This window comes from Ictalurus punctatus, chromosome 12, assembly GCF_001660625.3.
Source record: "Ictalurus punctatus breed USDA103 chromosome 12, Coco_2.0, whole genome shotgun sequence".
NCBI lineage: Eukaryota > Metazoa > Chordata > Actinopteri > Siluriformes > Ictaluridae > Ictalurus > Ictalurus punctatus.
The window spans coordinates 20,313,041-20,340,945 of record NC_030427.2 but is presented as its reverse complement, the minus strand read 5'-3'; the positions used below and the strand labels follow the sequence as shown (position 1 = coordinate 20,340,945).

The following is a 27,905-nucleotide window of genomic DNA, read 5'->3' as shown; positions in this document are numbered from 1 at the left end:
GGAGGGGGGAAATGCCCCCCTGATATAAAGGCCCTCCCCTTATCTCTTACTGAGTTTGGGCTCCTTTTCTTTCACTCCCTTCCTCTTTTCTTCCTCTTGCTCTCAACCTCTTTGTCAACGTCTTTGAGCTCCATCCTTCTATCTGATCCTCATCTGTTTTTCAAGAATCACCACACTCCTCATTTAACCACTTTTTTTTAACTTCGTCTGATTCTCGTACTTTGAGCTCCACTCACCACAGCCAAGATGGAGGCCGTCAAGAAGAAGATGATGATGCTGAAGCTGGATAAGGAGAACGCTCTGGACCAGGCAGAGCAGGCCGAGACTGACAGGAAAGCAGCCGAGGAAAGAAGCAAACAGGTGAGAGAGAGCGAGGTGTGGGGGGGCTTGGTTAATAGTGTATCTGTAAATTATTGTGTAATTTTGCTTGAGATGTAGGCATATTTAGATGTAGATACCCAACTGTGAATGTGTTCTGAGGGAGCTGGAATTTCATGGCTATTACTCACTAATACAATTTCAAGATCTTCACGAACTTAAGTTTAAGCTCAGTATTATTTAGATACATGAATTAGACAAAATGAGTTACTTTAAGCCATTACGCCATTAGCTTGCAAGTTAGCAAAGCTGTAAATAAGATCAAATAGTTCTAGACCACAAGCGTGATTATCTAAAATATAGTGGAAACTAGCTTGTTCTTTAAATTCAGCACCATAAACACAACATAGATTCATCATATATTGAGCATCTCCATACAATGAGAGTGTGTGGACACTGTAAGGGTGTGAAATCAAACTAAAATGCCACAGTGACAACATAAAATCTAACACAGAAGGTCGAGCCCGCTGCTAATGTGGGTGGAATGTAATCCTAGACGGAGCGCTCAAAGCTGAAGCTATCTGTCAGAAGTCTGTAATGTGCTCGTGGAACAATGTAAAGGAAGCAGGAAACTTTGGATTGTGGGAGATAGGAACTTCCCATGGATGAAATCTGAATGCACAAGTTGTTGAAATAGCAATAGAAAAAAGAATGGGAGCTGGAAAAGACATGGACTTGTAATGAAGTGCCAGCTTAGGAGGGGCAAGGAAAGTAGGGGTCTCACTGTCATTATGTAAGTGATAACGATTCACTTTTTTTTTTTACTTCCACTTTCCGCTCTCTCTCCCAGCATGAAGACGAGTTGATTCAGATGCAGAAGAAGCTGAAGTCAACTGAGGATGAGCTCGATAAGTATTCAGAAGCCCTGAAGGACGCCCAGGAGAAACTGGAGATAGCTGAGAAGAAGGCTGCTGATGTGAGTGACAACAATCCACCAAGCACAAACATACCATGCCATAGTCCAGCCACCTTGCTCACTGCCCCTCCTCCCCCCATTCCTGTCGTTCATTCTATCCCTTTATTCCTGCACAGTTGCCTCTGTCTTTCCTCCTTTTTGGACTCTGACATCAACTAGATATCCCCCACCCACCATTGTTACCTCTATTCTTGTGCTCTCCTCTTGCCATGTCCATACTTTTTTCATACCGCCAAGCACCACTGAGGTGACAGCAAGACTTATTTAGTACCAATACTCCGCATGTGACCCAGGTGGATACTTACAACTGATAGACCACTTTTGTTTTAGCTCCATACCTATAAATCAATGGGTGTCAGAAGATTGGGAGACTCTCCGCATTGGCCCATACCGCATTGGCCCATTAGACATCGATTTACATCTGAGAAATGAGTCTTAATTCCTAGTTTACAAATAAGCATGTCATAGGCTTTAAATGTATACACATATTCACACTATTCACCATTGCACTACAAAAATGACCACCTTCATACGAGGTTTAAAATAATTGAGCGTATCTTTTGGTCCAATCTACATTCACTTTCCTTACTGTACTGTATATACCATGTTAATGAACTCCTTAATGCTGATCATGGTTTAAGTAGTGGTGTAGTGTTAAGATTAGTTACAGTAGTCGCATTAAATCGTTTCTGTCTTTCTTTCGTATACTTTTCTATTGTTTCCACCCTCATGATTAACCGTTCCATCAGAGGTCCGGATATAGCAGGCCCACCTGTTGTCATAATGTGTGGCCTTCAAGTTACATATGGAGAGAATGCAAGGGGTTTTGAATTCTGTGTGTGTGTGTGTGTGTGTGTGTGTGTGTGTGTGTGTGTGTGTGTGTGTGTGTGTGCGTGTGTGTGTGTTTTGTATGCAGTTTCTATGGAATTTTATGGGATGTTTTCATTCTGGAGTGTTTGGGAAAATGATGACTATTGTATGTAGTATTGAATGTGAGTAGGAATTACAATGAGTACAGAGTGATGAGCTGGCGGTATTGCGGAATGTAGATATTTCCTCTTTATAGCAGGCATTTATACTGGCTTGTGTGACGGAGAACCCATTGTTCTCATTCAGAGGCAGAGACACACACTGTTCAGGGTCATCAGAGGAAGATTTATGGCATTCACTGATCTAAAAAGTCAACCAGGACCATAAGCTCTGCTCCAATTGGAGACTGAGTGTGTGTTGCCATTACTACAGCTGTCATTTCAATTCCTATTTAAAACCAAACCTTGAACCCAAGCTCTTATCCTCTGCCATTAGAAAATCAATAGTTTTAATAGTGTGCAACACAAGAACTATCAGACACATCAAGTTTTGGCGCTTGTCGCCATGCAGAAGCTGACAGATGGACTGTGCCACATGCGGTGATCCCCCCATGAAGAAAGATGGTTTAAATAGAGCTCTGAGTCATTGGGAGGACTACTGTATAGCCATAATGTGAGAGCTGAAGGACAATGTAATTCGAGTCGCAGCTTATGGCTGGTCAAACAGCTTCCCTAAAACCACAAAGATAAATCTATTTGTTCAGCTGGACCTAAGGTATCTGACCCTCTGACTTCAACTATATATATATATATATATATATATATATATATATATATATATATATATATATATATATATATATATTTATATATATATATATATACATATATATATACATATATATATACATATATATATATATATATATATATATATATATATATGTATATATATATATATATATATATATATATATATATATATATATATATATATACATATATACATATATATGTATTTGTTCATCTGAACAACACCTTTCCTTAAATTTCATTATTGTTATTGTATATTTGGTTGTGTAGTTTTATATATATATATATATATATATATATATATATATATATATATATATATATATATATATATACACACACACACACACACACACATATATATATACTATACAGATATACCAAAATAATTGAATTACATGGAAAAGTAGATTTTCTCCCATAATCTAATTCAGAAAGTGGAACTTTCATATATTCTAGATTCAATACACATAAAGTGAAATATTTCAAGCCTTTTTTTGTCTTGATGAGCTTATAGCTCATGGAAATCAAGAATCCATTATCTCAGAATATTAAAATAAAGATTTATAATACATAGATTTGTAATAAATTTATAATACAGAAATGTCGACCTGAGAAGAGCTCTAATCATCTAATTAACTCCAAACACCTGCAAAGGTTTCCTGAGCCTTTAATCTCTCAGTCTGGTTCAGTACACACAACCATAATCATGGGGAAGATGAAAGTAAATGTTGCTTTTCATTAGGAAATCAAGGTCACAGAGTATAGAGGAAAAGTGGAGAGGCACAAAATCCAAGTTACTTGAAGTCCAGTGTGAAGTTTCCACAGTCAGTGATGATTTGGGTGCCATGTCATCTGCTGGTGCTGGTCCACTGTGTTTTCTCAAGTCGAGAGTCAATGCAGCGTCTACCAGGAGATTTTAGACCACTTCATGCGTCCATTTGCTGACGAGCTTTATGAAGATGCTGATTTCCTTTTCCAGCAGGACTTGGCGCCTGCCCACAGTGCCAAAACTACTAGTAATGGTTTGCTGACCATGGTACTACTGTGCTTGATTGGCCAGCCAACTCACCTGACCTGAACCTCATAGAGAATCTATGAGAGACACCAGACCCAACAATACAGACGAGCTGAAGGCCACTATCAAAGCAACCTGCGCTTCCAGAACACCTCAGCAGTGCCACAAGCTGCTTGCCTCCATGCCACGCCACATTGATGCAGTAATTCATGCAAAAGGAGCCTCGACCAAGTATTGAGTGCATAAGTTAGCATACTTTTCAGAAGGTCGACATATAGCATTATCCCCACCACCAGCACAGGAGTTTTGCTATCTAATGAGTGGGTGTATTCAGCTGACCACAAAGGTATGAAATAGCACAGTAAATGTCAGATGTGACCTTTCTCTATCTTTACGACTAATATAAAAGATAATAACGGTTAAACTGCAAACTTGGGTAAGTAAAATCCGACCATGAACTCTGTCTCCATCTGCTGCTGGGTTTGTAGTGCATCTACAGGATCACAGTGACAACTCAAAAACACTGATAGGGAATGGGAAGGAGCGACAGGATATGATAACTATGTCAAAGCCTAACATTTTCCACTGCCAATACTTCAGGGTTGCTTTCACTTTACTGTCTTTCATTTAAAGTTGCACAACCTACTGTCAGGAGTGGCATTGTTGCCACACAGCTCCAGGTAGATTCGATCCGTACAGATTTTCACATGTTCTTTCCTCTGGGTTCTCTGATTTCCTCCTACTTCCAAAAAACATGCCAGGAGATGGATTGCCTAACATAACTTGGCCCTAGCTGTGAATGAGTGTACAAATGTGTGTGTCAGGCAATCTGTGGAAATATCAGGTAATATTATTACCTCTTATTGCTACACAACATTACCATAACTAAAGCCATGCAAACAAGCTTATTCTAAACCACAGAGTAAAGTCAGAATACAGCACACACTCACACACACAGAATCCATCATGCTTGATCTTATTTTAAGCCTTCTGGGTGCTACAGGTATGACTGTGTTTAGAAATCCGTATGAATTGCTCAGGCCATCTTTGGGACATGCTGTGCATTGTCTCTTTGCATTGGGAAGTGTTAACACAAGGGTTTGGAAGCGTTCTTATTATATTTGGTAGACTAGACATCAAAACTATTGGGAAGGATGTTTCCTAGCTAAGGATCTTCATTATAAATTTTATTTAAGATTTAATATGGTATTCATTTCTGTTCCAGGGGTTTATATAAGTAATACTAACAAGAAACACACCTAAATCCAGAAGAGGAAGAAAGAACAAAATATGGCAGTGTTCTAAATTATTCAGAATGCAGCAGCATGCCTTGTTTTCAACCAGTCCAAAAGGACCCATGTCACGCCCCTCTTCATCTCCCTCCACTGGCTTCCTGTAGCCGCCCGTATCAAATTCAAGGCCTTGATGCTCACGTACAAGATCTTGTCTGGAACAGTAGTCCCCTACCTCAACACTCTCCTTGAGGTTTACGTTCCCTCACCCAATCTGCAATCGGTTAATGACTGACGCTTAGTAGTGCCTACTCAGCGTGGCTCAAGGGCCCTTTCCAGAACCTTCACACTAACTTTCCCTCAGTGGTGGAATGAACTTCCCATCTCAATCCGGACCACAGAATCTGTCACTGTCTTCAAAAAAAACAACTCTTCCATGAACTAACCCCTAAAATGCCAACCCCACATTATCCTTAAAAAAAAAAAAAAAAAAAAAAATTACTCTGGCACTTACACCTCTACTCTGCCACTTTGCTTCTCTAGAACTTAATTAAACGATCTTGTATGGTAGCTCTACTTATATTGTTCTCCGCTTGATATATCGCTTTGCTAGTATTTCCTCATTTGTAAGTCGCTTTGGATAAAAGCGGCTGCTAAATGAATAAATGTAAATGTCAGACAAATGCTGCATATACCAGTTAGTACTGACTTGAATATTTGTGGAATAAAGTTATATGAAAGCATAATGTCATAATTAGTGTCTTTTGAAAATGTTGTAAATTGGTGTCAAAGGTGTGGTAAAATCAGTATCCTGGGCATCCAGGATAAGCAGATTTGGGTTTTTTTTTTCGTCCAAAAAGAAAAAAAAAAACCTATTCCATATTGGCTTTGGCAAACAAAAGGTTTCATTTGGTTTGTAGCTATATTGTATAGTAAAAAGACTGTGGACACCTGACCATCACACCCATATGTGCTTTTTTAAAAATCCCATTTCAGATTTATTCCCTCTTTTCTGTCATAATAACCTCCACTCTTCTAAGAAGACTTTCCACTAGATGTTGGAGCGTGGCTGTGGGGATTTGTGTTCAATCAGCCACAAGAGCATTAGTGAGGTCAGGTACTGACGTCGGTTGTGGAGGTCTGGAGTGCAGTTCATCCCAAAGGTGTTCAGTGGGGTTGAGATCAGGGCTCTGTTCAAGACACATGGCAAACCATGTCTTCACGGAGCTTGCTTTGTGTACATGGGCATTGCCATGCTGGAACAGGTTTAGGTTTGACACCTAGTTCCAGTAAAAGGAAACTGTATTGCTGCAGCATACAAAGACATTCTATACAATTGTGTGCTTCCACGACAGACAATCAGGAATATGCAGGTATGTGGCGACTATGATGAAATCAAGCAAAGCGGGTCATGTAACTCTCCTGCTATAAGTAAGTCACCTTGCAGATAAACACATGGAGAGAAAATAAAGAAGATAGCCAGACTTGTATGATATGTTTTGCAAGTGACGCAAGGCCGCTTCACAGATGAAATGTGGGCCGACGACTTGATGACTTCATGAGGTTGCAAACGATGGCAATGTTCACGTACGTGTTCGTGTGGAGATTTTACTTGCCTGGTGAGTCAAAACAAATGAGTTTTTGATTCGTCCACCTGCGAATTGAATGTTTGACATACTGATAGAATTCTTGCATTAATTTAAACCCATAACACAACACACAAGTACTGAACAACACTAACACAACTCAGTTTATAGATATACTTAAAATTGTGTTTCCTCCATGGTAACTGGTACACAGTTGGTACACAGAGGTAACTGGTACACAGTATGGAGGAAACACATTTCCCAACAACCTTGATTTAGCAGGAAGGATGTTGCGGGAGTGACACATAGCTAAGGTGAGTCTTAAAGCATTAGAAGACTGTTGCAGGTGGTAACTATCCTATGTAGGAGTGTGTCAGTGTGTTTCAGCATCCTGTTTCGTTTTGCAAGAGAGAAAGACAGAGTGGTGCAACGTTCAGGTGTAGTGTTCTTAATGCTGATGACACACTCTTATAGCGAATATGATTTTAACAATAGGAATGCAGTGCAACACTTCCGGTTCTGAGCGTGAACTGAGTGTTAACTTTTTAGGTGGTGGTAAAGATAGAGAGACAGGGTGGAAACAATCCTGTATAACCCTTCGTCGCGTGCAGCTAAGCCACACCTTGGATAAGGAGCGGTCTGGAATGCCGACGTGATTTCATTTACGTGACGTCATTTACCTGGACACGTGTGATTCGCAGGGTGGCCAATCAGGTTTCACTCCGAGTGCCTGATAGATCTGATCCAGGATCAGCTAGCAGAGTGCTCCATTGTGGTGGTCAGGCTGGGTGGCGCGAACAGGAAGTGGGTTGAAAAGCTGGGGGGGGGGAGTTGAAGCAGTCAAACAAACTGTGCAGGAAGACAGATTTTTTTTTTTGGGGGGGGGGGGGGGGGGGGAGTCTGTCGCTGCTAATTTAAGGAAATATATATATATATAAATTGGAAGAAATTTTTTGGGGGGGAAGCTGACGTGGTGTACAAGCGGAAGCCTGTGAATTTGGATAACTTGCCACGTCCTACTGAGAAGGGAGAGAGAGAGAGAGAAAACTTTCTGCACTTCCTGCTCAAGATTAATGTACAAAAGGCAGTGTTTGAGCACTCTCTGTTAGGTTTGACCATTTACAACACTTGCAAGACGCACAAAGCCCCTTCTGCGAGCTGAAAAGGCTGAAAGCTGTCCTGTCTCGTCACTACTACTTGTGCTACACGTTGGCGGGGCGTTGGTTTGTTCCCCCAGCCCTCCCCAACACTCATCACTCTGTGCAGCACAAACGCTCCTAAGGCTCAGGAGGATATAAGCCCGATTCATTGATCACACTACTCTTAAAAAAAGAAGGGGAAAAGAAGAAGAAAATGGCCGGTACAAACAGCATCGAGGCGGTGAAGAGAAAGATTAAAGTTTTGCAGCAGCAAGCCGACGAGGCTGAAGAAAGGGCCGAGATGTTGCAGAGGCAGGTCGAGGAAGAGAAGCGCGCCCGAGAGCAGGTAAAACCCCTCAACGTTACAATGTTTTTAATAATGTTCAACTGGAGGCTTGATTCATCCCTTATACAGCGTACAGAACTGAATTTCAGCTCACAGCTCTGTAAATCAACGCCCTTTAGAGCAGTGAAGGGCATTTCGAGGCAGCATCCTAGCAGGAGTTTCAATCGAAGTCAGTTTGTTTCCAATGAAAAGTTAGCACTTGGCTGCTGAAGACACCATTCTGACATTCTTCTGCCTTCCTAATTTATATAGTAATAAAGAATACGCACCATATTACTTTATAAAAACCGTGGAGGCTCATTTTTTATGTCCAAATAATCTTGTATTTGATCTTGACATGCCGAACTGTTAGCTTGTACAATGTCTCCCCCTCCCATTTTTATTAAGTTAATTTCTTGGATATTTTGTTTAAATATATGTTGAAGTTTCCTGTGTTTACACTTTGTGAGAGAGGAAGGACTTGAGTCGGCTAAACTAGTGTTTTTTATTCGTTCATCCCTGCCTCAGAGGAGTCAGGAGGCTAACTCGGACCTCGTTAGACACCTGAGCACGAGCCTCAGGAGACCAGGTGCGCCATGACACTCTGCGGCTTTTTCAGGTGCTTTCGAACCTTTCCGCTGGTTTCTCCACACCTCACATTGTAGAAATGTCTCTAGAAATGTCTGAAATGCTTCATTCGACGGTATTCAGTGCACTTATTCGTGATGAGCTCACCTCCTTGGACTTCGTAGTTCCTCATACCTTATTAGGAGCGAAACGCCAGTCTTTGCGAGCGATTGCGTCATATCCGGCTGAGCAGAGTGAAGCGGTGTAGTGCTGAGCAGGATGGCACTTTTAGTTAAAAAACGTGTCTTGTTTCTAACACCTATTGTTTGGTTTTTTTTATTATTATTATTTTCCTGGAAACACAATGTTGAAACATTGTCCATTTAGACAGGGGGTTGTTTTTTTTTTCTTCTTCTTTTTAATAAACGAACTACTATGAACATACATGGGCATTAAAGTGGCAGGACTAGCTGTGCGGCCTCAAACTGTTTATCTCTGAGTTTCTTAGAGCCAAAATTTGTGCCAGTATTTCCATGTCCCTTGTCTGGTCATTTTCTTGAACTCGCAGGTTCCCAGCCCTCATCCTGGAGAACCCCCCTGTCCTGCACATTGTAGTCTTTTTCCCAGCTCTGAGACATCCACTTGAACTCAGGAAGCCGTGTTAATTAGCTGATTTGTTGACTCTGGTGTGTTCAGAGCAGGGTGGGGTATCCAAGGACCAGAGTTAAGAACCTGACAATATTTGGATCCTCACTTATATTTGTCTTTGAGTTCTTCATGATGTCCTCCCTTTTTCTCCACACTGCCTTTTCATTACTTGATTGTGTTAACAGTTTTGTGTGTGTGTGTGTGTGTGTGTTGTAGGCTGAAGCCGAGGTGGCCTCTCTGAACAGGCGTATCCAGCTCGTTGAGGAGGAGCTGGACAGAGCTCAGGAGAGACTGGCCACAGCCTTACAGAAGCTGGAAGAGGCAGAGAAGGCAGCAGATGAGAGTGAGAGGTATGTGCGAGCACATATTTGGTGACTAGCAGCTTACAAGGCATCTATCCGCACACTCTGGCCCTGTTCACACCTGGTATTAACGCCTGTCTAAAGTGATCCGATCACAAATGGACATAGCCGTTTACACCTGGCACCACGTCTCCAATGGTCACTTGTTATCGCTTCATCAAGAGGAGGGCGTCACGTGGTCTGTTAATGAAATTTATAAACGGATGACTGATAAAACGGTGAAGGATGCTGTTCTGTAATTGCACGCGTCCTAGACCACGTCCAAATGTGGCAAGTGATCGGCTCATAATGCGTCTTCAAGATGAGTTGGACCCTGTGCACACTTGTGCTTAGCGCTTTCCACTTATGGTCCGGTCACCCGTGTTAATGCCAGGTGTGAAGAGGGCCTTGGTGAATCGGCTAAAGCAAACAACGTCTTTCTGTCTGTGGAACAGAGGCATGAAGGTCATAGAGAACAGAGCGCTGAAGGATGAGGAGAAGATGGAGTTACAGGAGATCCAGCTGAAGGAGGCCAAGCACATTGCTGAGGAGGCCGACCGCAAGTATGAGGAGGTGAGCAACGTGCATGCACGCCCATCCCTGATAGCAGCTTGTACTGACTTGAGTTCAGCATGTAGGCATGCAGTACTGAACTGAAGAATGTATGCAATGTAGTGGTCATTGTCCTATCACGCTTGCGTGTATAAAATGTCACCCACACACCATCTGGATGGCGTGACAGATTCCAGCATTTGGAAGTAATTGACTGTGTGTGTATACAGGTGGCTCGTAAGCTGGTGATCGTCGAGGGAGAGCTGGAGCGCACTGAGGAGAGAGCCGAGCTCGCCGAGGCGTGAGTCATGCGTTTTTAAGCAGACAAACCTCTTCTATGCACTGCACTTTATTAGTACTCTCTCTAGATGTTAATGTCTGAGAGAGCCTCAAGCCGTGTGTGTTTTCAATAAAGCTAGATCACTTAGGCATGAGGAAAATACTTACGTTTGCATGACAAAAGGAATGCTATGTCCTAACCTGAATCCTGCTCTGTGTGTGTGTGTGTGTGTGTGTGTGTCCATCTATCCCTTTGTTTTTGTGCATGTTTGACCCTTGGTGCGACTTCCTTTGAACTAAACAAACAGTAAAAAGAAGCAGCTCGAGGAGGAGCTAAGGGTGCTGGACCAAACACTGAAGACTCTGCATGCTTCTGAGAACAAGGTAGAAGCGCTAAATGTGCTGTGTGTGTACTCTGGAGATCCTGTTAGTGAGGGTTGTCATTTTGTGTTTTTGGGTGGAATAGTAGCAATTACGTAGTGCCTTACTGAACAAATTTGTTCAGGTAGTTTTTAAGAGAGTCGAAAGCAAATGTGTGTGGGGTGGGGGGTGGCGTTGTTTTGAAGTCAACCAGGCCCCTTCCTCCAGCCATGGCCATTGTCGATCTCTGCTTATGCTGTTCCATGTAGCTTTCAGTCTGGTGTTTTTTTTTTTTTTTTTGTTGTTTTTTTTTTTCGTTTTTTTCTTTTTCTTTTTCTCTCCTCTCTTCCTCCTCCTTTATCTTGGCTAACACTGTTGCAACTAGCATTCTGTGTGCTTGATTGTTTAGACTAAGGACGTGGCCAACTCCTCACAGCATGAACAAGCATGAACAAGTGCTTCTCGCATGTGCCTGCCACATTACCCTTGTCACGCCGTGCGTTTGCCAGCTGAAGATCTCGATGCACACGGTTTGAAACTTAGGTGTAGGACTTTCGCCTTGTTCAGTTACACCATGGTGAAAAATGCACCTGTAGATTTCTGTTAAGTTTATTGAAAGCTTCACATAGTCACTTCACGTTGGTCATCTTTAAGGACTTTAACACCTGCAGTTCTTCTTACTGTCCACTTCTGAGCTTTGTTCTTCACTGACTGTGTACATGCTCTATTTCTTTGCTTATTCTTCCCTTCATGCCCTTTTCTTCCCCTTTCTGTTCTTTTTCTTTCTCCTGCTTTTCCCCAAACAAAAATGCCCGTCCTGCTTTCAGTAAATGTGCCGAGCTGGAGGAGGAGCTGAAAAATGTCACCAACAATCTAAAGAGTCTGGAGGCTCAGGCTGAGAAGGTAGGGAGTGTGTTTTGCATGGACATTTTTGGGGACCAGCGTGTGTGTATTTGTGTCTCGTGAGCCTTTATTTTATGTTCTTTTATACCTAGTGGCAAATGCAAAGTTCATAAGCCAAGTATGGCCCACTGCTCCAGTTCATTCAGCCTGTGCATATCGCACAGTCTCACTGGAGCAGCATTACCTAGAATTCACACCAGACATGTTGAGTAAGCGCATAGCAACCTTTCATACAGTAGGCATTGCATGCCTTTGGTCCAGTTCACGTCGACAGCACCACCAATCTTTAATTATTAGAATGGAAACTAAAGCCCAAACATACATGGTTGTCTGCAAAATGTAAGGGATCCCTTGCAGGTCGCAATTAGCACTTCATCTGGCCTGCATATCGCCCTAAAATGGCAGCAATAAAATGATCCTAAGAACAACTTTGCTTTTGAAGGAACTGCATACAATATTTACATTTGGGCCCATTTCAACCCAAAATTAAAATGACTCTCAAGTGTTAGGGCACACATTCCTAATGTTAAAAACAGTAAATATGGCTGCTTACATTTGCTATTGCCAAAAGCTGGCCCTTATCTGTATAAACTCAACCATATTTTGCACAGATTTCTCCACTCTTTGGGATGGGGACTGTCAACTTGGGGCCAACTGTATTTCCAAAACAGTTCACTTAAACAAAAAAGAAACGTGACCCAAGACAGTGTCATGGAGAATAAACTGCATCCGTGGATTCATGTTTTATGTGCGTCTCATGGAGATCTGGTGTTTTGAAACGATGGTTAAAATGGACATTTTTCTGTGATGTATATCTTTAAAATATCTTCAGAACCCCCTCCAACCCCAAATACCAAAAATGAGTAGGGTGAAAAGTACATGCATGAGGGATGGGAGATTTAGGACCTGCACAGTCTTAGTGGAGATAATGCCAAATGTGTGTTGTGTGGTGTGTTGGGGTCCCCCCCCCGGGTGTTTTCTAACTTAATCATGACCATAACCTGATTTACTGAACAGATGCACTTAAGTTAATTCATTTTCCATTAGTGCAGTATCCTGGTTCTGGTGGTAAAACTTTGTTAAAGGACTTGTTGACTCTTTTGAGTTGACTTTTGAGTTGAAGCACACTGAAATATAACTGCTGGATTGGGAAACCCTGTACTATTGTACAATAACATTAATAGCTTCTATATTTTGAAGAAGCATCCTACCTCCTCCCCTTTTCCTTAGCCAATCAAATCCATTTAATTCTACAGTCAGGAGCTTCTGCCCAGTCATGTGGATATAAAATGATTACATGCCTTCACAAGTGGCCTTTTCCTGGTTGTGCAGCTGTGTTTCATCATCCACACTGAATGGATGAACATGTTCAATTACATTACATAAAATTTTGTGGAGCTGTAATCAAAAAGGAGGGAAGCGGGTGGTATTCCTGAGTCACTACTTGGTTTATCCAGAGCTCCTCTGTCCTAGAAATCAAAAGTGTAGCTCTGTTATACAGGGACAGTAAAATGGCAGTGAGGTGTCCAGCAAAAATCCAGTTTAATTTTTTTCCACCCCTTTTAAAAATGTGTTTAAATATTACCTCACCAGAAATGCATGTAAATTCTCTTTAGCTATACATTATCAGAGGGTTGTTTTTTTTTTTTTTTTGTTAAGACAACTGGGGGTATGAGGTGAGCTCATAAAATCCATAAACTATTTATGGCTTCACTTAAACTAGCCTTACAGATCACTTCAGTGAAGATGTAGTAATCGAGGCTCACACGCTTGCATGTGATATTAAAGAAGCCCTGACAATTGATTACAGAAACAGCAACTTGTCCATTAAAGGCTCCACAAGCATAAATTGTTTACGTATGCGTTTAGTGTTAATATAGCCATAGAAGCTGCCTGGCAGAAAATAGCCAACAGAAAATGTTAGACATCCTTAGAAGTCGCTAAAGCACTAGTATGCGTTTATAGGTGTTTACACACTACTGTATTGAGTAGGGAAGATGGAGGGGGGGAAATAATTTGTAATTACACCAAATAATTCATCAAGATGATATTGAACAAGTGTTAGTGTTCATTGAAGTTATGAATTTAGGTGCAATTAAAATCCATCAGCAGAGAAATAAAACATCAAAATGTTCTGTGTTCAGTGCAAATCTAGCCGAGTACTATTTTGTATGGAGAAAGTTTCAGAAAATAGCCGCATTACATATTTGAGTTAGTAATAAATATAATAATGAGCGAATTCCAACTTTCACATCATATGTGGATTTTGCTTGTATTTCCTCACTTGTAAGTTGCTTTGGATAAAAGTGTCTGCTAAATGAATACATGTAAATATGTTGCCTTACTTAGCATTAAAGAAATACAAAGAAGTGTAGAACAATGCAGATAGTTTGGATATTTTTCAGTATAGATTCAAAGTGATTACTACAGTAATCTATAGCAGGATAAGCTCAGAAAATGTGAGAGGATCATGTAGGAGCTGCTGGTGGTGGTGGTGGCTGCAGGAACACTTTACACACTCCCCTGTCCACTGGATGTTCAACAATCAGTAATGACATGGGTGCGCATGCAACAGGCTTCACTGTGGACTTCTGTTTTTATCAGTGTGATAAAGTTGACAAATGTTAAGTCTTTTAAGCTTTTAAGTCTTAATGGCTTAGTGGAATTTGTCTTATCCACATCCAATAAAAAAAAATCTATTGAGCCTATATGTAAGGTACTTTTTTTAAAATTTATTTATTTAAAATAATACTATCCTAATGTTTAAGCTTGTCAGACCATGGTATGCATAACATATGTGCTAGGTTGGCAACCATTTGTTAGGCTGTAACCGGGCAAAATGTGAGTGTCTATGGTAGTATTAGCTGGACACATTTGCCTAAGGCATACGTTGCCATAGTAACTGAATGGGGCTTAAGATTAGTTTTCTTCCTGGAATCCAAATTGATTCAAATTAGCCAGGTTTGTTGAGAGGTGGAAGCCTGGCTTATTGAACTCACTTAATACAACACCCCCCAGTACCTCAGACAAGACTAGCTTCTTGATTAATTCAACCATCTGCTTATTATCTTGAGCAAAGGCAAAAGAGTGTGGGGGTTATAGTGGATAAACTTTTTTTATTATTATTTTATTTATTTATTTTTTTTATGTCAGTTATGTTTGTATTTGGTGCTCGGAGCCAATTTACTGGATCAGCTACTTTAAACCAGTGGTGGTGTTTATTTAGCATTCAGTTCGATTCAGGCTGTCACTTACAAACAATAGTCCAGAGTACACCCTCTTCATAGTGATGTGTAGGACAATGGTAGTAAACCCCCCAAAAAAGTTTTTCAATAAAGGACACTTTTGCCCCCAAGGACGCGGGTTCTGTACAGGCTCAATGTTTGTGACTGTTTTTCTGCGTCATGTCTGCTGCATTGCTGCTGTTGCAGCCACATTCCTATGCACGTGTCCTGATCTGTTTTAAAGTACTGGCAGTGCAGAAAGGTTAAGAACGAAACGCCCACTTTTTCCCTGAACAACATTCCCCCTGCCTCAAGGGGACTTTTGTTTTAGAGTTCAGGTTTCCAAGCAGGGATGCCTGTTAGTGTCTGTATTAATGTGAGCAACTCGCCACCAAATAAAGTCTTTCAAGTTAAACAGATTCTAAAGCTAATATTTTGTAGTTGTTTGGAAGATGCAGTAATGTGGCTTTTCCTTTTTGTTCATGCATGCTTTTGTTCCTCCTTATGTGTCTACAGTATTCCCAGAAGGAAGACAAATATGAGGAGGAGATCAAGATCCTGACTGATAAGCTGAAAGAAGTGAGCTGACTTTCTAGTTCTTGAAAAATATACCCGACCTCCGTCTCGCCACTTTTTTTAAATTATTATTTTTATTATTATTATTTTAAAATCTGTGCTGTGTGTGTTTGTCAGGCTGAGACTCGTGCTGAGTTTGCGGAGAGGTCTGTAGCCAAGCTGGAGAAGACCATCGATGACCTGGAAGGTAAGACATTCCGCTGTGCAGCTCATTTTCTGAACCCTACTCTTAAATTAGACTCGCATTCTCCCACTTTGTGTTCTACATTATCTGTTGTCTCCAAGAACATGGTTATAATTCCTTTTCTACTGTTCTTGGTGCTAAATGTTATATTCCTTTCTTATTTTTCGTGTAAACAGATGAGCTCTATGCTCAGAAACTCAAGTACAAGGCCATTAGTGAAGAGCTGGATCACGCCCTCAACGACATGACCTCTATGTAATTACTTGGCCTGTATTTTGTGTGTTTTGTGTGTACACACATGCACATGCCCGATGTTTCCGTTGCTTATGCACCACAGTAGTGCCTGAGCCTCAGCGCCAGGTCGAGTTATAATGAGTTTGTGGCTGTGGAATTGCAGTGTGTTGGGTTTTGGTTTAACTGGTACACTGCCTGTGTGTGTGCGTGTGGTGTTTAAGAGCTGCTAACATGCTGCTTATGATGAAAAGAGGCACTGCATGGAGTGATTTGGCTGTGTGACACCTGAAAAGAACACTGAAGGCGAAAATGCCATAATCCTAGCAAAATAAGCAATAAAACATGACATGTCATGCAGTTAATATGAAAATAATCAACCATGTGGTGGTGTGATGCTTTTAAACCCACGAATGGTGATTGTTTTCACTAGCAACATGTTTTGTTGTGTTTTATTTCTTATACCACAGCAATTAATCAATGATTGCAGTTCTTTATTAATTAAAAAAAAAAAAATCAGACTTTTTATCCACTTATGATTGTGAGTTCCTGCTATCACTTGTGTAAAATGTTCCCTCAATATTTTGACGTTAATAAGACAAACAATGAAGCACGTCATATTATTTAGAAATCTCAGACTTTCCCGTGTCAGTGTTTGTGTTGTACAGCTTCACATCTGACTGCTACAAAGCGCGGGCATTGGTACGTCTTCCAAAAAATCGGCTTTATGGAACACACCACCATATCAAAGATGACACATTTTCTACACCCCTATATAGATTGTTACTATAGAAACATCGTATTATAACTAGTGCATTAATATCAACCTTGCAGCAGGAACTGCTGTCTTAAATATTAATCGACACTTATTGACTGCTACGAATTGAGCGTTGTGCTGTGCTGTGGTATAACCTGTATTAACTTCTGCTCAGCTGGAATGCTCTGCTGCACTTGCACTGTGATTATTCACTCACCCAGTTCCTAAAGTTGCTGTTGTGTGGTGTTAAGTGATGTGTGTGGGAGGGGGGGGGGGGATGGCAAAGCTGCTTTGAACATCACTCCTTGCTGAAGTTAGACAAACGAGAAGCGTTTTGTCTGTAGCGAGGTGTTGATCATCCCTGTTTGTTTGCAGATAAGTTTCCAGACTTTACTCTGACTGGCTTTCTTCGAGAAATCCCGCTCAGTCCTCTCAGCCTTGTCTCCTGCACTTGTGTCTCCTTCATCCTCCTGTTTTCTCTCTGTATCTTCAGGTTTATGTACCTCTGTCCTTACTTGCTTTATGTTTTCTCTCTATTTATGATGCCTTTGTGTTCTGTCTTTTCTTTTCCCACACTATTGTAATTGTAATCAGGCATTGATGAAAGTTATTGGATTTGTTTTGTCATTCATCAGTGCTATAATCTGTCTTCTGTTCTTTGTCTTCTGGCTGTATTTTGACGCTCTCTGTACATGCTAAATGAAGGGAGGGGTGAAAGAAACCTTTTGTTGTGTTTTAAATGTTTACGTGTCTCTCTTTTTTTTTTTTTTTTTTTTTTTTTTTGGTGGCAATAATAGAGCAACTTTTCCATATGCACATCACCATTTTCTATTCTTATTGTCCTATGTGGCTTGATCTGGAGTGGGTCATACTTCATTATGAAGCAATAAAACAGGATGGGTTGTCCTGCTATAGGAAAACGATCAACATCATCATCGTGGTGGTGTGGTGGCCTGAGATGAAGCAGTGTTGATTGATTTAGCCAATAATGGCATGTCCTAAGGTGTTATTCCTCTTATACCATGTCAATTTGGCAATTTTTAATTTACTAATGAATGGCACGTTTAGACTATTAACTGTTTCTATAGAGACTATAAAACATGGAACAAGTGCATTTAACATAAGGTTGTTTATGGAGCTGTCAAGAATGAATCAGCACCTTCTGACCAATCAGTATCAAGAATAAACATTGGACTGAATTTCACAAAAAAGCTAGATTGTAGAGCAGGTTAACGAGGCATGTCTGTTTCAGGAAAGATTTAACAGAAACGTTAACATTTAAGCAGTAAGGAATATGTTTAAATGATATATTTACCTTGCTGCTTAAAATGTCTTCTAATGCAGTTTTTGTACAGGGACGGACACACTACACACCGGTAGAAAATAAAAAAAGACTAGGTTTTTCTATAGATTAACCATCGTAAATGCTAAAACTGAATCTTTTTTCCCCCTTCCCCAAACTGCAAATTAGTGCCTTGAGTCATCTGATTAATTTTGCATTTATTATTCAAAATGATTGGTGCTTATTTCATTTGGACTTTATAGGAGGGAGGGTCTAATTGATCATTAATCACCTCACCCTATGCTTCACCTTACTGCCTTGTGTTAGTCTGTTTACATGTGGGTTGGCATTGATGACCCAGGTTTCCTAATGTTTCCCCACCCTGCGCTCATCCTCTGCTCGAATGCGTTTCGAGGAAGAAAATAAAAATTTGTGAGTATAAAACACGGTAAGGGATGATTTTTGCTCTTGCTGTTAAGTATGCACATGCAAGATGGCCACCACACACATCCTGTGGTCAGCTTGTGCATGTCCTCAGACATTAATGTGACGCGTCTGTGCAGAGCATTACCAGCGTAAATAGTGGAGGCAGTATAGCACCATGTGACGGTGTACAAACTTAAGTGTCTCAAATCGCTGACTTGTGTACTACTCTAGACCGTAATTGAGTACTAACACTAAAGATTTTCCTGTTAAAGTTGGTGTTTGAATTTTAAAATCCTCTTAAACTTCCTGACAGATCTGTTTTGAGTGCCATTCTTCTGTATTTTCTAAATTAGTAAATATTTTTTAAATGTACTGGGGGGGGGTGTTTTGACTTTAGACTGAGATCAAGACCGCAATCATGCCAACAGCAGAAAGTTTTAAAGTGTAACTTGTTTGTGTTTAAAGTTTCTGTCCTTGAAATGGCTAAATGTTATGGTTTGATTTGGAAACCTGCTGGATGGAGATGTTTTGGCTCTGATGTGCCTTCTAGTGGACACTGCTTTGAATCCTCCAGATGTACATTAGATATGCACACAAGTATGTGAACAATGCCGCTTGTGTCGCAGCTGGATGCGCACACGTTCGTGTGGTGAAAGTGAAACATATTTGCACCTTACTACTTCTAACAGTGGCTTAAAAGTACAAAAACCCAGGTCAGAAAGTCAAGTCAGGGCATGCCATCTGAATACCCGCTATGCTGTGATGTCATATTTACATCATCAGGACATTTTTAGACTGTTTAGTGTCGCACATTGTAATAAGAAAATGCCTCATAAGTAAATTTTTATCAAAGCCTAGAGCTTGTCTTGTGAAATTCAGAATAAGGGCACATGAACTTTAGACTTTCATGATTTGTGACACTGACTTTTCATTTGTTTCTCAACTTCTCTTCTATTGAAGACCTTCAGGTGTTTTGTAAAAAGGTCATATATCTAAAGTCCAAGATCTGGTTATAGAATCATAATCATGTCAATAATACTATTGACATGGAGTCAATAGTATACAGGAAGACCAGACTGTCCACATTGCAAGTGCGTAAGGCTGTGTGATTCAACACGTCACACTATTATTATCCATGGAATCTGACAGTCTTGTGAAAAGGGTGTGTATTCATTCATATTACCCTGAAAGGAAAGGCTTTAGATTCCAGAAAGGAGAGGAGAGGAGCATGTAATGTCAAAGTACACACTTGGCTTTCAGCACTTTATTTTCAGTAATGATGGTCTAAATTATGTAGTAAATTATAATGGATATCTTTTGTCCATTTGTGAGAATGCTGATTAGGCTTTAAAATGAATTGGTCTGAGTTTGCCCTTCTGACTTGTAGAATAATGCTGGCAAGGCATATATAAATATATAATAATTAAAAAAAAAAAATACTAATAAAAAAAAATTCCATTCAGCCAGTCATTTGCCAGCAGCACAAGGCAGAAAATCCTGCCAGGGAGCTTCAGTTAATGTTGACATCAAACTTCAGAATGAGAAAAAATGTGATCCGAGTCAGTACGTTTACATGGACAACAATAGTCCGATATTAACCTAATTAAGAAACTACCATGTAAACAGTGATTATTGAGTGCCTTAATCCAACTAAAGTCATATTTGAAGTAAACATAAATTGAATTAAGATGTGGAGTATTCCTATTTTGGTCACATTATGGAATTGCATTACGGACATGTACACACCTTAATCACACTAATATCGTGTGGGAGTTTTCATTTTGTGACAGGACACGTGTACACACACACACACACACACACACACACACACGGCAGTGCTCAACCGTTTTACGGCAAACGAGAGCACGGCTGCATCCCAACCCGAGTACTTGCCTACTATAGGCCTGTAGTGGGAGAAATACCTGTATCTTGGCTACTATATAGATGGTAAGTACGTGGTTTAGGACACAGCCCACGGTTTCAAGCAGTCATCTGTTTGCACATACAGCATGACAAATAATTAACCGCACTTGAAGTGTTCATAAAAATTTTAAATAAAAACACCCAAAATTATATACTGTACCATAACGAAGACGAACTGTATGTTGATACGTGAAATTCTGGAGGGAAGTAGGACGGTGTGGCGTGGTGATGTAATGATGTGTGCTGTTAATTGAACTATGTTCTAGAACATGTAAAATGGATATATGAAAGGAGTATTCTAAAAGCGACTCATGTAAAGACCTTAATCATAATTCTTACTCAGAGTAAGGTCAATAATTAGATTACTGCTGTCCATGTAAATGTAGTCAGTGACTTTAACCATGACATGGTGGTTGGTGGCAGGTGGTCTGGTTTGAGTTTTTCAGAAACTGCTGATCTCCTGGGATTTTCAGACATCACCGTCTCTAGAGTTTACACAAAATGGTGTGAAAACCTGAAAAACAAAAAACATCCACTGAGCATCAGTTCTGCAGCCATAAACGCCCTGTTAATGAGGGAGATCAGAGGAGAATGGCCAGACTAGTTGAGCTGACCAGAAGGCTAGAATAACTCAGACTCTCTGCAATCGTGGTGAGCTGAACAACATCTCGGAATGCATAACGCTTAAATTGACCAGTGATGTTCCAGTTTTCAACTGTTAAATATCAGTGAAACCGTGCCCACTGTGGCTTCAGATTCCTGTTCTTTGCTAACGGGAGAGGAACCTGATGAGCCCTTGTACCCAGTTAGTAAATGACTCATAGTACAGAGAAAGAGTAAGGGTACGATGGCTGTACTTTCAGCTGTTGCTGAAGGCATCTTGTGCTACACTTTTATCCACTGGATAATATCTGGATGTGATATTGCTCAGATGTAGATCCTGCCTATGACTGGGTAACTGTGTGGTCCTACATACAAGTAGCATCTTATAATCTTGATCATAGCCTTGAATAAGCCTGTTATACCACAGTGTTTACCAATAACTTGTTTTGTGAATGTTCTACAATGTTATATTACTGTAAATGGTTAAAAGGTATATGTATGACATGCCACATACTGTATGGACCTTTCAGCAAGTAGCATTAATCGTGGTGATGACCCTCAATGCTGTTTTCACCTCACAAATCTTATCCTCTACCCTGGTCACTTATTCATTTTTTCCCTTTCTGTTTTTCTCCACCCCTTGACATTTTCTGATTATTTTTGTAATTGAATATAGGATGTTTTTTATTAAATAGGGTTTCCTTTTTTGTGATTTTTTTTTTTATTTTTTCATGTTGATTTTATGTAACATAAAATATTGAAACTGTTGGTTCAAATCCATTTTTTTTTGTGTCCACACCTTTGCAGAAAACCTAAAAGATGCCAAGGAGGAGAACGTCAAGATCCATGCCACTCTGGACCAGACCCTGAGCGAACTGAACAGTTTTTAAACATCCTGGACGAGGACATTCCTCCGTTCCCCTTTTCAACACACTCCTCTCATGTCTCTAATTTGGTCCAAATTGTCTAATTCACCCAAAGTTGTTTCCTTTCTCCTTTCCGCTCCCTTCACCCAACTCTTGGTTGAAGCTGAGCTCGCAGAAGCAACCAGCTCTGGCACCAAATCTCTATGCAAATTTGTGACACAATGTCCTCTTCCAGAGCTGTTCAGAGTCTTGAGTGTGTATTGTATTTGTCAGAATTCAGATTCCCCCCCCCCCCCCCCCCCCCCCTAAAATTGGTGCCAAATCCCTGAGATGTTTCATCTGAGGCTTTCAGTGTGTGTTGCTTTGGTTATGACAAAGCTTAGGTACAGTTCACTTTATCCCTTTCCTCCACAAATGTCAGTGTGGTCTTTAGACATCATCCATCCTTAAAATTTTAAATTTTTTTGTGTGCTATTATTTCAGCACCTTTTGAGTATAATCCTTGCTCTGTGGTAAACATCTGTGTTGATGTACCTATCCCATTTTCTTTACCCATCACCATTTTTTCTTCTTCATACAGGCTTTTGGGACCATTTCTATAGGTGAGGTCTTAAAATGGTCTGGTTTCCAAATGAGAGCCTTTAATTTGTGGGTTGTTTTTTTGTTTTTTTAGTTCACTTATGTATTGTGTCCAGGCAAGATGTTTCACTGTTTTAACAGTAAACCCACTTGCCTTGTTTGAACCACTACATGTGAAACACTCCACTGGCTCACAGCAAACATCAAGCCTGAAATTGATGAGTGTTCATTAGCAATGGTGGACTGTGCATGCCTGCTTTTAATGGCGCAATACACAAATAAGCTCCCGCCAGGAGCAAGGGATTTTTTTATTTTATTATTATTTTATTTTTTTTTACAGACATCTAAGTGGCGTCACTTCTAGTTGTTTTGTTTTGCGATCTCTAAGTAGTACATATCTCCAGATCATTTCTGGCCAAGAAATCGATTGGGGGGGGGAGAGGTAACGTTTAAAAGTAAATAAAAGGTTAAAAATGCATATTTTTAACTGGACAAGTCGAACATGCATATATATGTAATCATGTTGTTATTGTCTTTGTAATGATGCATTTTTTTAAAAAAAATAATAAAATCCGTGATTTTTTTTTTTTTTTTAACATCACGCCAAACATTCAGTACATTTTTTTTAAACTCCTGTTTTTGTACACATCTTAACACATTTTAAGTGGATAAGATTTATTTACAAAGTACTGCACGTTGAATAAAAATGGTAGAAGAAATAAGTGTAAAAGATGCAGGAAATAAAATGCTAAAATAAAACAGCTAGATAAAAATATATAACACAAAAAAAGCTAATGGGGCAAATTATGACCTAGTGACCCAAAGACCAGCATCTACTGAAAGATTTAATGAGGTATGAATTCCAAAAGTGACGAGACTTGTCTAATAAATTTTGGTAGTTGCAGAGTTTAGGGGCGGAGGTGGCAACCTTAAATATTTATTGGGAAACATGTTAAGCTCAAACCTTTCTGTTCCTTTAATTATTTCGTGTCTGATTAATTACAATTACTCATGGAAGTTTTATTGTTTTTGATTCAGGGCATTAAAAATATAAGTAGATATGTATACGCGCGTGCGCACACATGCACACACGGTTTAACATTTGGAATTATGGGACTTTTCCCAGTCTTCTTATTGCCTTTTACTGGTACTTTGGTCTTTAATGGCAGGAACAGCAAATTAAAAAGATGTAAATAGACTATATGGATGTCTGAACAGGACCCCCATATATTGATCTTCCCCGAACTGTTGCCACAAAGTTGGAGGCATATCATTGTGTAGAACAATGGTTCTCAGACATTTTCAGCATGAGGCCCTCCTTGTGTAGGGTGCATCCCTTTGTGGACCCGTAGCGTTATCATATTTTCTTAATTCAGCTTTTTTTTTTTTTTACACTGGGCTGTTCTGTATTAACTTTCTCAGCTAAGAGCCTATGTCCTCTATCTAAAAATGTAAACATTTTAAGTAGTCTTAGGTTTTATCAGCATGTGGCTAGCAAAGCATAAATGTATGTCTTGGTTTGGTGATGTTTCAGCTGAATGTGCTGTGTATAATTTATCTAACTTATTAATATTAAATTTTTGTGTACATCATAGTTCAAAGGTTGACGATCCCGATTTACATGTAGGTAAAATTGATTTAAAAAATAATTTAATTCCTTTGTGGCCCCTCTGGCTCCATCTGGTGGCCCCCCAATTTGAGAACCACTGGTCTAGAATGTCTTTTTCCCTTCACTGGAACTCAAACCTTTAGGATAAACTGCAACACCGATTGTACCCAAAATCTCCTCACCCAACATCAGTGCCTGTCTTCATTAATGCTCTTGTGGCTGAATGAACACATCCCCATCAGCAAAGGGGGAATAAATCTGGAATGGGATATTTAACAAGCATACATGAGTGTTATTGTCAGGTGTCCACAAACTTTAGGCCATATAGAGTAGTTTCTGACTTTAAATAGGAGATATAATATAATCAGTACATTGTGCTCTGCAATGTATTCCCTAGATATTGTACATAAATAAAACACTGCAGTGCTACAAGTCTTCCAGCTATTTTTTGTTATCTACAGTGCTGTGAAAAAATATTTTCCTCCATCCTGATTTCTTCTGTTTTTGTGTATATCTCATACTAAATTCTTTCAGTTATATTTCAGAGAATGTTATTTACTGAAGCAAAAAAAGTTATCCAATACCAACTGTGCCTGTGTGAAAATGTATTTGCCCCCGTAGTTACTAATTCCCCAAATCTATGAAACTGCATTCATAATGCGATAACGTTGCTGCTTCAGTAAATAACATTATCATTTAAAAACTGTATTTTGTGTTGCAAGTGTCATATTACAGCGTCACATACTCAGTTTTAATTTCTATGCTGATGATCACCAAATTCATATCTTTTCATTGGTCTCTTGGCTAAAACCATGCAATAGATTCCATCAGATCTGTCTCTAAAGTTGGGTGTGGCCCAGGCTGAGCATAGGTGGCTTGTTTGTGACATTATTTGCACATGCAAATAATCTATAGAATGGAACATTAGCAGCACTCAAATGACTGCATGATATACTAAGCATTTCTTAATTTAACAAATCTAATTGCTGTTGATCAGGAATATTTTTTGTATGTTCTTAATTTCATATCTGCAATGCACAAATCCTCCATGGTTGAGTCCTGCAGAGTGGGGCAATGTGGGGGAGTGTTCTCCATTGCTGCACACACACTGGGAAAAATCTGATCAACTTCCATGTTTGTAGTTTCCTGCGTGCAGAAACAATTTCCCCTCTCCGATTAAGATAGAAACGTACTAGCCACTTTATTAGGAACACTATACTAATACTGTGGATTACCTCTTTTTGCTTTCAGAACAGCCTTCTGGTCCATGTTGACATCAATGCATCACCATTACTGCAGATTTGTCAGATGCACATTCATTTATAAGCCATATGAATTTGAAATGTTTTTTTGTTTTTTAAAAAAAAAATTTTTTTTAATGTTTTTAGTAAATCCTGGTGAGGAAATGCAAAGTATGAATTTAATGTCATATTAGTATCATATAATATCAATGCTACTAAGACAAAGTGACAGTCAGAGTTTGCGACATGCCCAAAATAATGAAACATTTTGACCAACATCTAAAAGAACAGAAAATTCTTAATGCCTTTATATTAGTTGTAAGTGTAATCCTAGCTTGTCTATAGCTAACTATAGATATGAAAAGAAAGAAAAAACATTTCATAATAGAGATTTAACACTTGTGTACAAATAAAGCAAAAACTGCAGTGATGATTATATAAAATAAATATTAACCAAAATCACAGGCATGAAATATTAAATATTTAATTCTCAGAAACCTTTGGGCCTTCTCTGAAGGTGACCACCATTTGACTCAAGAACATTTGCATTAGGTCTTTATGAGCATTGCAGCGGTGCAGAACATAAGCGTCTGGATGATTTTAGACCCGTTCCTTTCCACTGGGGGGCAGCAAAGGACGGCATTAAAGTGTTTCGTCTACTCTTACTGTTTAAATGAATAAAAATTCTTATATATTCTTGTATAGACATATATTTTATATAATCAGATAGCTTGGTTGTGTATTAAATTAACATTACACTAAAGATTTTTTTTTTGTACAACTATAAGAAGAGGTATGTCAGCAACAAGGGTCTGATGGGCAGTGCCACTGTCACCAAGCTTGGAAAAAGCCCTGAATTATGAAGCAATCTTACCTTTTATTATATTACTAAATAATTTTCTGTGACTATGATTTGATATAATAATGGAATGGGAGTGGAGTGGGCAGCAAAGCAGGTTATCTTATGCTTGGACGATGTTAAAGAAATGACTTGTCATTTGTTTTATTTGTTTGTGAGTAAGGTTTTGGCGTTGTTCTTTAGTGTCCTCTTGGTCAGTAATTGTAAAGTGAACATCAGTTTCTGTGCAGAGTTTTGCATGTTGTCCTTTTGTCCATATGGACTTTCTCCCAAAACCATATTTGTTTTTTTGGAGTATGATATGATTGTGACATTCATGAATTAAAGTAAGATTCAGCCTACTTTTATGGTCTCCTATGTACTTTTGAGTCCATAAAGTAGATCTCACTTTCTTTCAGTAACCTCTTTATCCTGGTCAGAGTCGCAGTGGATCTGGAGTCTATGCTGGGAACACCGGGTGTGAAGTGGGAATGCGACCTGGATGAGACGCCAGTCCTTCACAGGTCACCATGCACACACACACTTTTTCCCCATTAATGCAACCTCACTTCCCTCTATTATCCACCTCTCTTCACTGGACTTATACACTGCAATTAACATGCTATGCTCCACTCTATAACATCAGCTCTTGACAACATCTGCTCACAAAGCTCCAGTCCAGCTCACATGTCACTCCCTAGACCTTGCCCCTTGGAAGGTCTTTATAATTATATCTCTTCATAGTATCTATATCAGGAGAAGATTGGCAGCTCTATTAACACCTGTACTCTATTCACAACCTTTTCCTCTCATCTCCGCCCCCTCCTCCCCCTTCCTCTACCTCTCTGACTGCAGATGATGTTGGAACTTTCTTTTCCAATAAAGTTACATCAATCGGGAAACAAATATCCACCCCAGACATCCATAGACAGGCTCCTCCTACATGCAACTCTTCTCCTGGAGACTGTCCAATAGATATTTCCTCTCTAGCCATCCTCCAACCTATCCTCTAGACCCTATACCTTCTCACCTTTTCCAAGCTGTCTCTCCCACACTACTACCTGCACTCATGCACATCTTTAACACATCCGTCTCCACCAGCACCTTCCCTACCTCAGTTAAGATGGCCCAGGTTACCCCACTGCTTAAAAAAACAACACTTATAACCCTGCTGCTGTTGACGATTACAGACCCATCTCCCTCCTCGCTTTCCTGTCCAAAACCCTTGAAAGTGCTATTTTCAATCAACTCTCCTCTTTCCACACATAGAAAAACCTCCTAGACACCAAGCAGTCTGGCTTCACTCCACGGAGACTGCTCTGCTTTATATCACTGAAGCCTTACAGCCAGCAAGATCAATCTCAAGGTCATCTGTCCACCTCTCTGCTGCCTTTGACACTGTGAATAATCAGATCTTCCTGTCAACTCTCTCCAATCTAGGCATCACCAGAATGGCTCTGCACTGGGTTGAATCCTATCTCTCAGGCAGAACCTTCAAGGTGTCTGAATCTCAGCAACTCACAATTGGGGTTCCCCAATTGAGGTTCTGAGTACTCTGCTCTTTTCTATTCATACTACATCTCTGGGGCTATGAATTATCCTCCAGTTAGTGTATCAAGAATTCTGGTAACAGAGCTCCTGAGTGGTACAACAAAAAAACTGCATTCAACGTGTGGTCTAGGGATTACAAGTTCAAATCC

At 39.8% G+C, this 27,905-nt stretch overlaps 1 protein-coding gene across 12 annotated transcripts; it reads left to right on the top strand.

Moving 5' to 3' along the window:
• Positions 1-56: 56 nt before the first annotated feature.
• tpm3 (tropomyosin 3) lies at positions 57-23,118 on the top strand. Of its 12 annotated transcripts, none has more exons than XM_017481335.3 (10): positions 57-360; positions 1,169-1,294; positions 9,648-9,781; positions 10,228-10,345; positions 10,555-10,625; positions 11,791-11,866; positions 15,607-15,669; positions 15,784-15,853; positions 16,027-16,105; positions 21,880-23,118. In XM_017481335.3, exons 1-10 carry the CDS (start codon positions 247-249, stop codon positions 22,040-22,042), a joined length of 1,014 nt encoding a protein of 337 aa, XP_017336824.1. In that variant the 5' UTR covers positions 57-246; the 3' UTR covers positions 22,043-23,118. The 12 variants fall into 12 exon arrangements, with proteins under 12 accessions (XP_017336824.1, XP_017336823.1, XP_017336830.1 ...); XM_017481334.3 differs by lacking the exon at positions 11,791-11,866 and adding an exon at positions 10,912-10,987; XM_017481341.3 differs by lacking the exon at positions 21,880-23,118 and adding an exon at positions 17,214-17,559.
• The last annotated feature ends 4,787 nt before the right edge of the window (positions 23,119-27,905 follow it).

Coding starts and splice junctions, on each gene's coding strand:
- tpm3 (XM_017481335.3), top strand. CDS start 247: ATGGAGGCCGTCAAGAAGAAGATGATGATGCTGAAGCTGGATAAGGAG. Junction 361..1,168: donor CCGAGGAAAGAAGCAAACAG/GTGAGAGAGAGC, acceptor TCTCTCTCCCAG/CATGAAGACGAGTTGATTCA. Junction 9,782..10,227: donor GCAGCAGATGAGAGTGAGAG/GTATGTGCGAGC, acceptor TCTGTGGAACAG/AGGCATGAAGGTCATAGAGA.